This window comes from Lepidochelys olivacea, assembly GCF_965140295.1.
Source record: "Lepidochelys olivacea isolate rLepOli2 genome assembly, chromosome: 20".
In the NCBI taxonomy this organism is placed as follows: Eukaryota; Metazoa; Chordata; order Testudines; family Cheloniidae; genus Lepidochelys; species Lepidochelys olivacea.
This window is the reverse complement of record NC_140430.1, coordinates 5,909,802-5,925,497: the sequence shown is the minus strand read 5'-3', so window position 1 is coordinate 5,925,497 and position 15,696 is coordinate 5,909,802. Positions and strand designations below refer to the sequence as shown.

Sequence of the window (15,696 nt, the reverse complement as noted above, 5' to 3'; positions counted from 1 at the left end):
AAAAAGGGGAAGGGTCAATGGGAAATCAGCACCCTGAGACTGACAGTCCCCAGGAACAATGGGGAGAGGACTATGCTCCAGGTCAGCCTGAATGACAGGGCGGGCGAGCTAAGTGAGGGAGTCAGGAGGCCAGGGGGTCCCGTCCTCTGTGTGAGCCAGAGTTACCTGGGTCAGACAGGGTGGGGCCGAGCTAAGGAGAGAGCAGGGGCCCGAGCTAAGCTGGGAGCAGAGCCGAGCCAGCCAGAGGGGGCAGAGAAGCAGCCCAGGAAGCAGGGCAGTGCTGGGAGCAGGGCCACAGGAGCCGCCCAGGGAGCAGGGCAGTGCTGGGAGCAGAGTCACAGGAGCCGCCCAGGGAGCAGACCTGTGCTGGGAGCAGGGCCACAGGAGCCGCCCAGGGAGCAGACCTGTGCTGGGAGCAGGGCCACAGGAGCAGACCTGTGCTGGGAGCAGGGCCACAGGAGCCGCCCAGGGAGCAGACCTGTGCTGGGAGCAGGGCCACAGGAGCAGACCTGTGCTGGGAGCAGGGCCACAGGAGCCGCCCAGGGAGCAGACCTGTGCTGGGAGCAGAGTCACAGGAGCCGCCCAGGGAGCAGACCTGTGCTGGGAGCAGGGCCACAGGAGCCGCCCAGGGAGCAGACCTGTGCTGGGAGCAGGGCCACAGGAGCCGCCCAGGGAGCAGACCTGTGCTGGGAGCAGGGCCACAGGAGCCGCCCAGGGAGCAGACCTGTGCTGGGAGCAGGGCCACAGGAGCAGACCTGTGCTGGGAGCAGGGCCACAGGAGCCGCCCAGGGAGCAGACCTGTGCTGGGAGCAGGGCCACAGGAGCCGCCCAGGGAGCAGACCTGTGCTGGGAGCAGAGTCACAGGAGCCGCCCAGGGAGCAGACCTGTGCTGGGAGCAGGGCCACAGGAGCCGCCCAGGGAGCAGACCTGTGCTGGGAGCAGAGTCACAGGAGCCGCCCAGGGAGCAGACCTGTGCTGGGAGCAGGGCCACAGGAGCCGCCCAGGGAGCAGACCTGTGCTGGGAGCAGGGCCACAGGAGCCGCCCAGGGAGCAGACCTGTGCTGGGAGCAGGGCCACAGGAGCCGCCCAGGGAGCAGACCTGTGCTGGGAGCAGGGCCACAGGAGCAGACCTGTGCTGGGAGCAGGGCCACAGGAGCCGCCCAGGGAGCAGACCTGTGCTGGGAGCAGAGTCACAGGAGCCGCCCAGGGAGCAGACCTGTGCTGGGAGCAGGGCCACAGGAGCCGCCCAGGGAGCAGACCTGTGCTGGGAGCAGGGCCACAGGAGCCGCCCAGGGAGCAGACCTGTGCTGGGAGCAGGGCCACAGGAGCCGCCCAGGGAGCAGACCTGTGCTGGGAGCAGAGCTGCAGCCCCAGAGCCAGGGGGGCCAGAGAAGCAGCCCAGGGGGCTGGAGGCAGAGCAGCAGCAGCAGCCGTGCAGAGACCGAGTGGTGGAGCTGGGGCTGGAGCAGACCGGAGCCGGGTGCGGTGAGCAGCTGGGAAGAGCGAGGGGGACCCTGGGCAACGGGCCCAGTGCAGGGAGACGCCCCCAGCCAAGGGGCCTTGCAGGCCAGATGTGGAGGGGGATTGTAGCCCCGACGGGGTGGGGGCAACACTGGGAAGAAGGGTCCTGCCACCTACAGCCTGATAGCATGTGGCCATCGCCAGAGCAAGTGTCTGACCCGCAGCATCCCTACAGCTCAGCCGGGGCCTGGGCAGGGGCTGGGACTTGTGAGGAACAGACTGAACTGCCCTGATGTTCCAGAGACGCTGGGTGTGAGGTCCCCGTGCCACAGAGCAGGGTGACGGGTTTTCCTTTCACCTTTCCCATTTTTTCCTTATTTTTTTAAATTGGTTGCTGTTTAATAAATTGTATTTGCTTTGAACTGTGTGTGATGATCAGTGGGTCAGGGAAGCGTCCAGAGCAGTGAGAGCCCCCCAGAGCGGGGACACCCCATCCCCTGCCCTACGTGACCACGACAGGGTTGCGGGTCGAGCCTCCCAGGTTACGAGGACTCAGCCACACAGGAGAGTGGAAGGGGAGCCCTCGAGGTCAGGCAGGCCTCTGAGTAAAGGGAGTGGAAGCGAGGACTCAGATCCTTTCACCAGCCCATTTCACCGGGGTCATGTATCAGCTAGGAAAGTTCCCCACAATAGTGGAGCATTCCCCCGCTTACATAAAGTACATTTTGAAACAAAATTTGAAACAAAAAACAAGCACATTTTGTTTTGACATGAAAAATCGTAACTCTTAGGTCTGAGAATGTCAAAAGCCCCTTTTTGACATTTTCAGAATGTTTTATTTTTCCCCATTATTTCTTCCTAAACAAAAGCAATATGAGCAAAGATTGCTTTAAAGCATCTTTGTGCTCCCTCTCAATTTATCAAGGATTGTGGTGGATTCACCAACCACTGGCAAATTTTAAAGCAAGAACAGATGGTTTTTTTTATAAAAGTTGTGCTGTAATTCAAAGAGGAATTAATTTAGGGAAGTTCTAGGGCCTGTATTACCGGAGGAGGTCAGAGTAGATAATCACACAGAGGTCCCTCCTGGCCTTATAAATTATCAATCTATGAGTCCCCAACACTAATCCGGTGGCTTGACAGGGATCAAATCAGTACAAGTTAGAGAAGCCCTCGGGCTGCTCTATTTTGCATCCAGCTGCCTAAGGCCTCAAAGGACTGATCCAGCAGTTGGGGGTTACTGGGGAGTAGAGACACTTTTGCCAACACCCATAATGCCAGGAACAAGGAAGGTTGGGGTGTAGAGGCGCTTCGGCAGCTCTATGCCACATGGGGATTCCCCTCGGCAGGAGAACTCTTTACTAGCTGGTTACACTAGCATGGTGGTGGATTTGCACTGCTAGGCTACGCCCACACAGCAGCTGGGAGGGGCGATTCCCAGCTCGGGTAGCTGTACCCACGCTAGCTTTGCCTGAGTTAGCACCTAAAAATAGCAGTATGGCTGCGCCAACTCAGGTTAATTGCCTGAGTACAATCCTGGCTGAGCCCCAGGGCACGTCCTCGAATGACTAGCCCGAGCTGCTGCCCTTGCTGCCACCACCACACTCCTTTTTCTAGGTGCTAACTCGGTTGGAGCTAGTGCGCGTCGAGCTACCAAAGCGTCTGCCGGTGCCTGTGTAGCCATACGCTGGGAGAGACTGCGCAGTTGCTGTGATGGGGTTCAAGCTCTGGTCCTTTCTATGTCCGAGGGAGACGTTCGTTAACTACGTTTTGCTTCTTGGGATGTTGCAGTTCAAACGATCTTTGTAAAATACAAGAAGGTTCCAACCAGGGCCAGTCAGGATTTTTTTTTTATTTTGACAGCTAATGTGGGTTCTTCAGCACTGAAATTTTCCACGGAAACAATTTTTATTTTTGCCAAAATATTTCAGTTTTCCATTATAAAAATCGAACTGAAACACTTTGTTGCAGGTCAGTTTGGGCCTAATCAAAATGTTTCACTTTGTCAAACTGAAAAAAAAAAAATTGTTTCAATTCAGTTTGACATTACCTTGAGCTACTGCTGTGCCTCGTGGGAGCTGCAGTTTGGATGCTTTATGCCCCCATCTTTCTCTCAGAGCCAGGCTTACTGACTGGACTACATCTCCCATAATGCACTCTACCGTTGGGGTGATTCTGTGCTCAAAAACTTCCATTCATTATAGCCCTTCACCAGTGACATTTACCAACCTACCCATCCTGCTGAGAGGTAGGCTGTCAGAAGCTCTGATTGATCCCCCGCAACCTGATGCCCTCAGACCACTGGACGAGTCCTCAGGCTACCAGGCTCTATGTCAGCTCAAGTGGGACACACAATAATATCAAACTGAGGCAAAACAAACCATCTCAATTTGGGAATCTCAAAACAAAACGTTATGAATCCAAAATTTTAAGAATTTCCCATTCTGCCAGAAAAATTTGATTTTTCAGCTTTTGGCACCAATGCAGGACTAAAATAAATTTTGAAATATCAGAATTTCCCACTGGATGAAAATTCCAATGTTCAACCAGTTCAAGTTACAACTAATCTGGGCTTTCTTTGGAAATTTGCCTATTTACTGCCCTTCGGAGCCCATAGAGGTTTAAGGCCAGAAGGGACCTCTTCTAATCTCCTGCATGACACAGGCCATAGGATTCCTGCATCATTCCCATAACTTCTGGCTGAGCTAGAGGGTACATTTTAGAAAGACTCCAAGTCTTGGTGTCCATGTGATGGCACATCCACCTCTTCCCAAGCTGTTCCATTGGTTAATTACCTTCTCTGTTAAAAACCTGCACTCAAGTTCCCATGCATCCAGCTTCAGTTTCCAGTCATCAGATGTTGTTATACAGTTATTCCAGTCGTCAGATGTTTGGGGGGAGGGATAGCTCAGTGGTTTGAGCATTGGCCTGCTAAACCCAGGGTTGTGAGTTCAATCCTTGAGGGGGCCATTTAGGGATCTGGGGCAAAAATTGGGGATTGGTCCTGCTTTGAGCAGGGGGTTGGACTAGATGACCTCCCGAGGTCCCTTCCAACCCTGATATTCGATTCTATACCTTTGCTAGACCAAGCTCCCACCTTACACAACGTGCTGGTGATCATTGTTCCACTGACACTTCCCTTTCTCTGCTCAAAGGACCACATGTCTCAGATTCAGTAGCATGTGGGTCTTGTCTGCTGTGACCACAGTAATGTAGAGACCGGGGTTTTCTTCACTACTTCATAACATGAAGTGTGACTCCCTTGATTTCAGTAGAGTCACACTGGCATAATACTAGCATAACGGAGAACCAGGCCTAGTTATTATTATTTCTTTCCAACTCCACAGTGACCTCCAAAAAAAACAAACAAAAAAACCAACCTTGCAGCAGATTCAAACTGCCCTGCCTCTAGGACAGTGGTTCCCAAACTTGTTCCATGGCTTGTGCAGGGAAAGCCCCTGGCGGGCTGGGCCAGTTTGTTTACCTGCCGCGTCCGCAGGTTGGGCCGATCGCGGCTCCTACTGGCCGCGGTTCACTGCTCCAGGCCAATGGGAGCTGCTGGAAGCGGCAGCCAGCACGTCGGCCCACCAGGGGCTTTCCCAGCACAATCAGCGGAACAAGTTTGGGAACCACTGCTCTAGGACGTGAACTCTATGTCAATAATCTTAACAACATTTCAGAACACACAGGGCCAGACTATAAGCTGGCCTAGGTCCGTGGACTTCAACAGACCTTCATTGATTTGCATTAGCTGAGAGTTTTGCCCAGAGTATCGTTGTATGTCTGTTTTTTAACCAGAAGAACAGCTCTTGCTTTTCATTCAGGATCCTGACCACAGACCTATTCAATCTTGTATAATAATAACGACACATAGACATGATCTGACTTGTCTGCAGTTTATTGCAAATGGTCACGCCCCAAGAAAATGGAACGCCCCATGAGTAGGAAAGGCAGGTAAATGGTGACAGTACAGCATATTCTACATCACAGAATGTTTTGCAGTGAATAGTTTGCTCTGTTGTCTTTACAATAAAGGCACAAATACATCCGGTGGAATCAGGTGCAACTAAAGGAGGATGGGGGATGAGTGGAATTGGTACCCACTTGTTTATGGTGAATGTTGGTTAGAGCCTGTCTTTGGATTCCCAAAATAACAAACCTGCCTAATCATTCCTTAAGGGGAAGCCTGTCGTGTCTAGATAGCCACACAAACATTACTAACTCCTAAACTCAGCTGAAGATGGATTATAATTTTTCCCCACATTGACCGCAACTCAGACCTATTTGTAAAGCACGCAAACAGGAGATGCAAGGCACAGTAAATACAATAGCACCCAAGAAAAATATAGCCATTTTGGAAGAAGCGCTACGAAAAGAGAAGGAAAGTTGAGTTTTATACACATTACCCCTTGACAGCCACAACAGCCAACAATCTACAGCACACCCAGAGGGGCAGAGCTCTCCCTCCTCTAAATCAGCTCGCGGCTTACTGATATCCTCAAGTGATGCATTTCTTTACAGGGTCTTATCACATTTAATCGGTGGGTGCGTTTCAATTGACATGGACGTTTGGCTTAAACCCGGCAGGTGTTGCTGCCAGGATGGCGCGTGGCTCCCTCCCTCCCTTCAGGGAAGAGGCGGTGGGGATCAGGTGGGGATTTGAGGGTGTGGGCTGTAAGGGATACAGTTCGTTTCTTTTCTGGATACCAGAGTTGGGTTAGGTGGGGTGTGCTGCTGCCATTTGAAGATAAAAAGATGCTTTTTTCTTTCTGGGGCCTGGCTCCAGTGCTCAGTACCCTCCTGAACCGGATTTGGAGGAGAAAGACGTGGTGCATCTCCGTACGACCGAGGAGGAACCGCCGCTGGAGCAGATGCCGCTGCTGCCACCGCCATAGACCCTTCCACTTCCAGAAGAGAAGCCTCCAACGCTTCTGCCGCCGAATCCGCCGCCACAGATGACCCCTCCGCTTCCGCCGCCGAGTCCACCGCCGAGTCCACCGCCACAGACGACCCCTCCGCTTCCGCCGCCGAGTCCACCGCCACCGAATCCACCGCCACAGACGACGCCTCCGCTTCCGCCGCCAAATCCACCACCACAGACGACGCCTCCGCTTCCGCCGCCAAATCCACCGCCACAGATGACGCCTCCGCTTCCGCTGCCAAATCCACCCCCGATGTCTCCTCCGCCTCCACCAATGACAGCTGCAAGAGAAGCCCAGGGTCATCCTGTCAGCATAAGGGCAGCTCACAATCCCCAGGGAAACGCAGACAACATAACATCAATGTGAAGACCACAAGCTACTTACAGACATTCACATGAGACTGGCCTCTGGCTAGCCTGTGTAGGAAAAGGGACATAGGTCATTCATCCCGGAAAGCAGGTCATGCTTCCACAGAGCCCTGCTCATTTGAGAACTTCCCATCCTTCATGCAAAGGACGTTGCTAAGTATTTATTTATTTCCCACTTATAATAGCTCCTAGCAAATCGGGAATTTGAATCCATTTGAATCATAGAATCATAGAATATCAGGGTTGGAAGGGACCTCAGGAGGTCATCTAGTCCCACCTCCTGCTCAAAGCAGGACCAATCCCCAATTAAATCATCCCAGCCAGGGCTTTGTCAAGCCTGACCTTAAAAACTTCTAAGGAAACACAAATCCCAACAGGCAATGCACCTACCTGCACTCTTCTCCTTCCAGCAGTTTCCTGTACATGGCGATCTCGATATCCAGGGCAAGTTTGACATTCAGCAGATCCTGGTACTCTTTCAATAAGTTAGCCAGATCCCCCTTGTCTTTCTGCAGGGCATGTTCAAGATCATCCAGTTTTGTCCTAGCATCCTTGAGGGCCAACTCGCCCTTCTCCTCTGCTTCGGCGATGGCAGACTGTAGCTGTGCGATCTGAAAAAGAGGAAAGGCAATGTCTAAATTCCACTCTAGACCTGCTTCGTCATTGGATTCACCAAAGCTACATGTGGCTGGAAAATAGCCTGGGGCATTACCGAAAATTTCAATTTTTCATTCCCCCACCCCACTCCAAAAAAAGTACTGCCCCAAATCCAAAGTTTTGGGGTTTCAGCCAGAACTTTTTCACTGAAAACTTGAAAATTTCCAATAAAACTGGACACTTTCTGGGGGGGCGGGGGGGGATATGACCAGTTTCCACCAGTCATCAGGGTGAGTATCCATGTTTTTGCTTTATAGCTAGGGAAGCTGAACGGCAGAGAAAGGCAGTGACTTGCCCAAGGCCCTGTCTAGGGCTCAATTGCCCCAGTTGCCATGCAAAGAATAAGGAGAACTGACACACCTCTGGCCCCTACCCTTTACTCTCCTGCTTAGATTATGACTCCGGCTACAGGGGCTCCTCATCTGATACCCCTTGCTGCAGGCAAGTGGGTGGAGGACCAGAGAGCCCAACCCACCCCGCCCCAGTAGTCATGGGCTGGAGTAGCTTCATGTGCCCACAAAGAAGAATACATTACTCCATGAAAAGGGAATGAACTAATTTACTCCTCATCCCAAAGTGAGAGGAGCGTTACATCTGGCTGAGTCACAATTCAGTCTCTGGCCAGCAAAGCTACCAACCCCGATGTATTCAGCACAGGCTATGAAATCTATTACCGGGGGAGTCCTGGGGAACACCTCAGCTAGAACACCCGGAGTCAGGCATCTCCCGATTTCCTGTTCAGTCCTCTACCCACTGCACCATTCTTGTAGCTCATCTGCACGCAGTAATCTGACCCGAGACACCAAACTAGGCTGAGTGATTCGACGCCTATGATTTTCTAATTCACTGCAGAGGTTTTACTGGGGAAGTGTTTTCAAGGCAGTGTCAACCCCGGTTTCCACCCACCAGGCTGTCTCCACATTGTGTATGCATTAGCAGCCTAGTATGACTCAACAGCCCCCAGGAGAGCTTGGATCTCCATTCTCCACAGCACCCCCTATTACAAAGTGCTGAGAGATGGGGCCTGCCAAGGAGGCAGATGCATTCCAAGCGCATGCTGGCTCTCAAAGATCTACAAGTTTCACCGACTTCAACCAGCATCAGTGTCTTTAATCAGCAGATGCCACGGCTGCAGGCTGCAGACAGCTTCCAGAACTCTCCTGCTGCTGCTGGAATTCCAAGGGAATATTATCCCTGAGCCAGCCCTGTGCTGATACATATAAAAAGTTCCCGAGCCATACCTGCTTCTTCACACTTTCAACTTCAGACCGTATCCTCTGGACATTCCTTGTTAGCTCTTGGATCTCTATCTTGGTGCTGCGCAAGTTGTCCCCGTGTCTTCCAGCTGTGCTCTGCAGCTCTTCATACTGATGGGCAGAAATAAAACATTGAACCACATATCGCTGATACCTACAGAACACTTGGTAATTGTTTGGCAGCTGCTGTGCTGTGTCTGCTGCCCATCATACCAGCTTACAGTGTCTCTTTTAGGAGCCTACATAGATGCAGAGCTCTTTGGGTAATACAGTATGGTTCTCTGCAGTGTGAAGGCCCCATGACCCCATTCTACATCTTTGGTCCTATTCAGAATTCAGAACAAACATGAACCATGGATCCTCTTGGGTTGTATGTAAGAAGGGAGTTCCTGCCTGGAAGCCTGTAGCTGTAAATATTTGTTTACTATGTGTAGTTCTTCCGTTGCAACTGAGCTGTATTTATGAATCAGCTGTGAGCGATATTTACCATCCACGTATCTTTAGCTGCTTGATTACTTACCCTAGACTGGTACCAAGCCTCTGCCTCAGCTCTACTTCTCTGAGCAATCTCCTCATATTGATTTCGGACTTCCTGAATGATGCCGTCCAGATCTAGAGATCTGCTGTTATCCATGGATACAACCACTGACAAGTCACGACTTATCGTCTGCAACTGAGATATTTCCTGCAAGGCACCAAAACATTAGTCATGTCTTGCATATATCTTTCATGCATGTTATTTCCCACCTCTGCCCCTTTTCCTATTCTCCAGTCTAAAGTCTACTATAGAGATCTGTTTGCTTCAATTTAGGACAAACATCGTCTGTCATAGAATAAACACAGCTGAGGAGGAGGAGGTCTTACAGAAATGAGGGTGTTGCAAAAAGGTCCTTGGTTTGTTTCTAAAGTCACAGCAATTATGAGAGCTGATCAAAATTCTTAAAGGAAAACCATTTTTTTGTCAAAAAAAAACCCCAAAAAAACCCCAGCCTTGTCTCAAAAAGAAAACTTTTTGTGGCTACATTTCATTGTTCAGTTGAAACTGGAAAATTAAATATTTTGCCTTTTTTCCCCATTATACAAAAACAGAAAGGAAGGGGTGGGGATAATGTGGCATATTCTACGAAAAGAGATGTAAAAAATGAGAAATCAGCTCTTTTTCAATAACTCCCAAACAGAAGCATTTTGGAAATTTGTTAACAAAATTTCCCCCTGTTTCTCCACCAACCCTGGTAATTAGATGGCATGTCCTCATTTCTGAACTACATGTGTACTCGGCTACTTATTTTAGAAAGCACTTGTAGGGTTGAAGCCAATGGGTGAAAACTTGACCTAATTAAACTCAATGGCAAAAGTCCCATTGATTCATTAGGGCCAGGGTTTAACCCAATGTCTGTGAAGTGCTATACAATAAGTGCCAAGAATTCCTGAGGCCCTTCAATGCAAAGCAGAGACTAGACCTGGTCCCCAGCCTTGAGTTCAGTCCATTTGTCTGTGGATACAATGATCAAACACGGTTGCTTAAAGTTAGGCCTCTAGATCCATATTTATGCTCCAAATAAATGAGCTGATTTTCAAAAGCGAGGAGCCCTTATTGACTTCAGCAGAAGCTGTGGGTGCTTAGCAGCTCTGAAAATCTGGCATCCTAAAGGTGAGTTCAGGTGCCTGGCATTTGCTTCCAGGTTAGAAATGAGTCAGTCTGTATCTGTATGGAGTCAGACTTTCTGGCGCAAATGTTTGCAGAAGGATAAAAATCTTCGTCAGTTTCAAACAGTTCTAGCCATCACCCAAAAGAAACCCAACCCTCGTATCTAATCAAAGTCAAGCCTCTTTGGAAAAGACCGACATCACCCAATTACCGGCTGCTCAAGGGAAATGGAAGGCTCCTTACCTGTTCAAATACAAATCTCAGGAAGTTGATTTCATCAGTCAGACTTTGCACCCTTGTTTCCAACTCTACTTTAACCATGTAGGCATTATCCACATCCTGAAGGAAAGATGAGAGATACCGTGAATTGTTTAATCTTCCATTGGGTATGGTTGAGCATGGCAGAAATAGTATCCTCTGTTCCCTATCAAGAAACAGCTGTGCTGATGTTGGACCTTCCAATGTAGCACTCAGCAAGGTGTGGAGAAAACAGGACCTTCGGGATTAGTTATTTTATTACCCATTGCAATAAAACCAAGGGGACATAGCCTAAAGTCATTCCTTTGCACCACTATTAAGGTTAGACTGTCCTTTCTTTCTTTCCTCTACTGCTTTCCCTTTACCAAATATCCCTTTGGAAAATTTTGTGGACTTTAAGTGTAGAAGCTGAAAACCGGACTTGTAAGGAACAAAAATGTGTTAATTTTCATCAGGCACTCAGATAGCACTGTAATGGGCACCACAGAAATACCTGCATAGGTATTTTTCTGGGCATCTGACAAATTCAGTTACCCAATCACAAGTGGATATTGGGTTGTAACACACAGGTGGTAGCAACTTGGGTATTTTGGTGCAGGCCTGTGTCTAACTGGCATTTTTTTCCTTCTAATTATGATTTTCAATGGTTATATTTTCATTGAAGACAGAATCCCGTTGAACCCCTGGTTAAAGCTTCCCACCGCATTCTTTAGTTAGCATGGCCACTTACCTTCTTGAGCACCACGAAGTCATTCTCAGCACTTGTGCGCCTGTTGATTTCTTCTTCGTACCTGTTTCAAGTAAAGAGACAAGCTGGGTATATTTGAGTTTTGCTGCTTCAGTCACCAGTAAAGAAAGGCTAGACTCAGCTAAGGTTCAAATCAAGTCTAATATCAAATAATCTAGATATTTAAATCAGAGCACCTGTCTAACTCTCTGTTCTCATCTCCTTCTCTTCCCCATTTTACTATACCAACAGTGTGCATCTAATTGACCCTTCATGTTTTATTTCCACTAACTCCTTGCTTGCATGCAGATGGGATCCAATTCATCACTCCTACATCCTTTCCACCTTCAGATCCCTCCTCAAAACACACTTGTTCCTCGAGGTCCACAGCCCATCAGCCACCCTCTTGGCTGCTGTAACACAACTGATTTACACCAGGATAAGAAAGAATATTAGCACTCAGGGTTATTATATACCTATAAGCGGAATGGGGTTGGTTTTTTTCTTAAGTAGTGAATAAAAATGTTTCTCTGTTCTTGGGCTTTATCCTTCTTGTGATTTTCAAACCACAGATGGGAATTAGAAGTCCAATTCCCATTGACTACCCACGGCCAGGTGCCTCTCTGCCATTTGTGCCTTTGAAATTAGGCCATGTTGGGATTTTCAGCCATAATTGGTATCAAAGAGTTTATGCATGGGGAAAACTAGACCCTGCTGTTCACCACTGAAGGCACAGTAAATTGACCGATCGAGTTTGCTATAGCTGTAATATGTTTTAATTTAATTTAATGTTTTGTTTCTTACTCTGTTAATGCACTTACTTGCGCTTGTACTCCTCAACATACTGCTGCATGTTCTCCAGTTCTGACTGCAGTTGTCCCTTCTGACTTTGGAGTCCATCTAGCTTCCTCCTCAAGGCTTGGATAAAATTCTCAAACAAGGGCGCTAAGTCCTTCCTAATAATTGTTCCGCCTTGCTGTTGTATGAGTTCCCACTTGGTGGCCAGAACTTTATTTTGTTGTTCCAAGTACTGGACCTGAAACCCAAAAAGCAGATGGATTAAGTATTCCCTATAATACTTGGAAGAGCGGCACTATTCAGGGATCCTGCTGCATTGTGCAAACAGGAGAGTTCTTTCTCAGTTGAATGGTAATATCAAAGGTGGTCAAAGTCATCAAAGTTTGAAATGTTGATGAAATTTCAAGATATGGATGACATTTGGGGATTTGAAACCAAATAGCAGAAAATTTCAGTTGCATTTTCATGGCATTTTCACCCTGTTTTGCAAAAGCTCTGAGCTCATTGAAGTGTTTCAACTTTTTGAAAATTTTAGGAGAACAGATTTTTGCAAAACATTTCTGACCCTTTCCGCTCACTGCCCTCCAACCAGCACTTTTTAATATAGCTTAGGACTATTCCATCAAAACTCAGAATGGCAACCAAAAAGAATCTGAAAATAGTGAGCTCCATCACTGTAAACATTCTGGGGCAGAACTTGAGCTAGTGTAAACTGTCCTAGTTGCATTGAAGCTGAGGATCTGCCCCTATGAAAGCAAATTAGAAATCCTAGTTTTCCACTGTAAATGAGTCATTGATAATCAAATTATATTAATAAAAAGGTAGCATTTGATAGGAGGCCACGTGGAAAGAGAAATTCACAGTAGTAAGACCAGCTAGTGAATGCTAAAGATGTTGTGATGACTTGAACGTGACTTTCTGGAGCATCCTGCAGCTGAAAGCCAAAGAGTAGCTTGAGGTAGCTGAATCCATAGCAAGGCCCATGCAGGAGAAGCTTTTGATCTCTCTCTGTCTCTGGATGAGAAATTCTAGCCTATTTCTGATCACTGCTCAATTTTCCTTTCTTACCAAAACTGAGATGGAAATATAGAAACAACCCTTTCTGCCGTGCACAAAGCAGTTCAAAGTGCCCCCCTACTGCCCTGACTTCTCACCTTGTTGATTAAGGTTGCAAAGTTGTTGTTGAGGACCTTGATCTGCGCCGTCTCCTGAGTTTTCACTTGTTGGATATGGGGGTCAATCTCGATATTGATTGGTTGCAGGAGCCTTGGATCAATTTGAACGGGCTGGATGCCTCCAGGCTGCCCAGGTCTGCCAGGTCCAAAGCCAGGTCCAAAGCCGACCACTCCTCCTCCAAAGCCAGCTCTTCCTCCAAAGCCACACGGTCCTCCTCCAAAGCCGCCCACTCCTCCTCCATAGCCACCCGCTCCTGCTCCAAAGCCACACGGTCCTCCTCCATAGCCGCCCAACCCGACACCAATTCCGCCACCAAAGCCACCACTTCTACACCCAAATCCTCCACTGTAAGAGCCCCCCGCAGAAATCCTTCCACCTCCACCTAGATTATGCAAGCTCCTGCTGCCAAACCCTGCACAGCGTCCGCCACCTCCATAGCCCCTGGAGGAGGAATAGGAGGTGTAGCTACTCCTGACTCTGCCTCCTCCACCTGCACCAATGGCAGAGCATGAGCTGTAGCTCCTTCTGCTGCCTCCAGTGGACGGGGTGCACGGCTGGAGATACATGGTGGCTCCTTCTACACAGAGTAGGAGATGAAGAGGAGAAGAATCACCGTAGCTGTGGCGCAAGAAGATGAGTGCAGAGTGAAGGGAAGTGAGTCCCTCTGAATCCAGCACCGGGGATGCTCCCTTTTAGCTGCTTCGGGAGATGGGCTGGGTTTGCATGGGCGTGACAGAGGATATGATTTTATTGTGTTCTTGAGCTTGGTGTGGTTGACAGATTTTGATCTTCAATTGGCCAATGACCCTACCCAGTCACACGCCCCAGCAATGCAGAAGGGAAAAAACAAAACAAGAACAATGTCACATACGCCTCCTGGTAACTCTCGCTGACTAAGATGCCTTGCACTTTTTTAGGGTGTCTGAATTGATCTCTCTTTAAATGATGCAGTGAATCATTAATTTCCCCCTTATTCTGGATGGGTACCTTTTATCTGTAGCTTTATCTGGAACTTGCCTCGTAAAGCCCCATGGCAGGCAAACGTTTTAGGGGATGCCAAATAATAGCACAGCTTTCACAATTCCCCACACACACACCTATGATTACACCCTAAATCTGCTTTCTCCATGGAAAATTGCCTTTGGCTTCTGAGAACCGGTTGCCCAATCCAAAGCGGGAGCTGAGCATATTGCAATTGGAGGAGGCTCTGCATTGTCTCATTAAAATAAGACTTTTACAAGAGAGGATGAATTTGGGCTTTTCACCCCTGAAGCTTCCTAAAAATCGCTCGTAATGGGAGCTTCTGTTACCCGTGACCTTAATTCCTGCAGAGGTGAATCCTAGAATCTGCAATCCTAGAATTTGCTGATTATCTGGTATCATGAATAACAAGTGCAGCAACATGGATGAGAAATGCAATGATCAACAAGGAGAGCAAATCCCCTTGAAAAGTGTCAACGGACACTCAAGATACATCTACACTGAAATAAAAGCCCCAAAGAATGGCTGCAGCTGACCCAAGTCTGCTGACTTGGACTCATGGGGGCCTGGGCTGCAGGGCTAAAAATTGCTGTGTAGACACTCGGACAGGAGCCCAGGCTCTGGCACCTTCCTCCCCCCACACACCCCTTGTGACTATGCAGCAATTTTACAGCCCCTCAGCCCAAGCTCCCCAAACCCGCATCGGCTGACCCAGGCCAGCCACAAGTGTTTAATTGTTATGTAGACGTACTCAGATGCTAGGGTGATGTGTGTGGACATACAACCAGAGAGGCCTTGTTTATAAAGGTCCATGCATGCCTATGGTGCTGTCTAGATAATAAACAATACAGCTGTTGAGTATTATAAAGCAGCTGGCTAACTCATGAGCGAGAGAGAAAGACAGAGAATTATAAACATAAATAAAAGTGTCACACAAACATCATTTTAACTGGTTAAATACTATTGATCAAATATACCTGTTGACTAATTTTGCCAATTTTTTGTTCAGCAATTTATTCAATGAATTTCTTTCTGATAGTCAACCTTCACTAACAAATAACCTTCACTAACAAACAAGTCATAGGGCAGAATTTTTTAAACCACCATTGGAGTCAGGCACCTGGGCGCTTTTGAAAAACCCCACTAGGCACTTATCCTGAGGCACCTAAATACTTTTGAAAATCTGGCCTTAAGTCCCGATTTTCAGAAGTCACGGCCGCACTCAGGAGCCTCTCGCCGACTTTCACAGAGTGTGAATTAGGCTCCTAAAGGCCTAAGTCCTTCGGAACGTGGGACTCCCGGGTCAAAGTTTGGAAAATGTGACCCTTTTGAAAAGTTTAGCCCAGGTCTCCACGAGAGAGAGAGCACAGTGTGTCTCACTCCTTTGTAACAGGCTGCATCTAAACACAAAACACTGCCATCCCTGCAGTGGGGAGTGGGCCTG

At 48.5% G+C, this 15,696-nt stretch overlaps 1 protein-coding gene across 1 annotated transcript; it reads right to left on the bottom strand.

The window, feature by feature from the left end:
- Positions 1–5,343: 5,343 nt before the first annotated feature.
- On the bottom strand, positions 5,344–13,960 carry LOC311510784 (keratin, type II cytoskeletal cochleal-like). Its single transcript, XM_084610761.1, has 9 exons — positions 13,250–13,960; positions 12,119–12,333; positions 11,301–11,361; positions 10,556–10,651; positions 9,185–9,349; positions 8,650–8,775; positions 7,142–7,362; positions 6,768–6,799; positions 5,344–6,663 (listed from the first exon to the last, which is right to left on the bottom strand). The coding sequence occupies exons 1-9, from the start codon at positions 13,835–13,837 to the stop codon at positions 6,251–6,253; spliced, it is 1,917 nt and encodes a 638-aa protein (XP_084466887.1). The 5' UTR covers positions 13,838–13,960; the 3' UTR covers positions 5,344–6,250.
- Positions 13,961–15,696: the final 1,736 nt, after the last annotated feature.

What these genes read in the sequence shown, in the direction of transcription:
- LOC311510784 (XM_084610761.1), bottom strand. Translation starts at nt 13,837, where the DNA reads ATGTATCTCCAGCCGTGCACCCCGTCCACTGGAGGCAGCAGAAGGAGC. An exon ending in AGGCTTGGTACCAGTCTAGG is followed by an intron (nt 8,776 to 9,184) that starts GTAAGTAATCAA and finishes TCTGCCCATCAG; the next exon opens with TATGAAGAGCTGCAGAGCAC. An exon ending in CTGGAAGGAGAAGAGTGCAG is followed by an intron (nt 6,800 to 7,141) that starts GTAGGTGCATTG and finishes TTTCCTACACAG; the next exon opens with GCTAGCCAGAGGCCAGTCTC.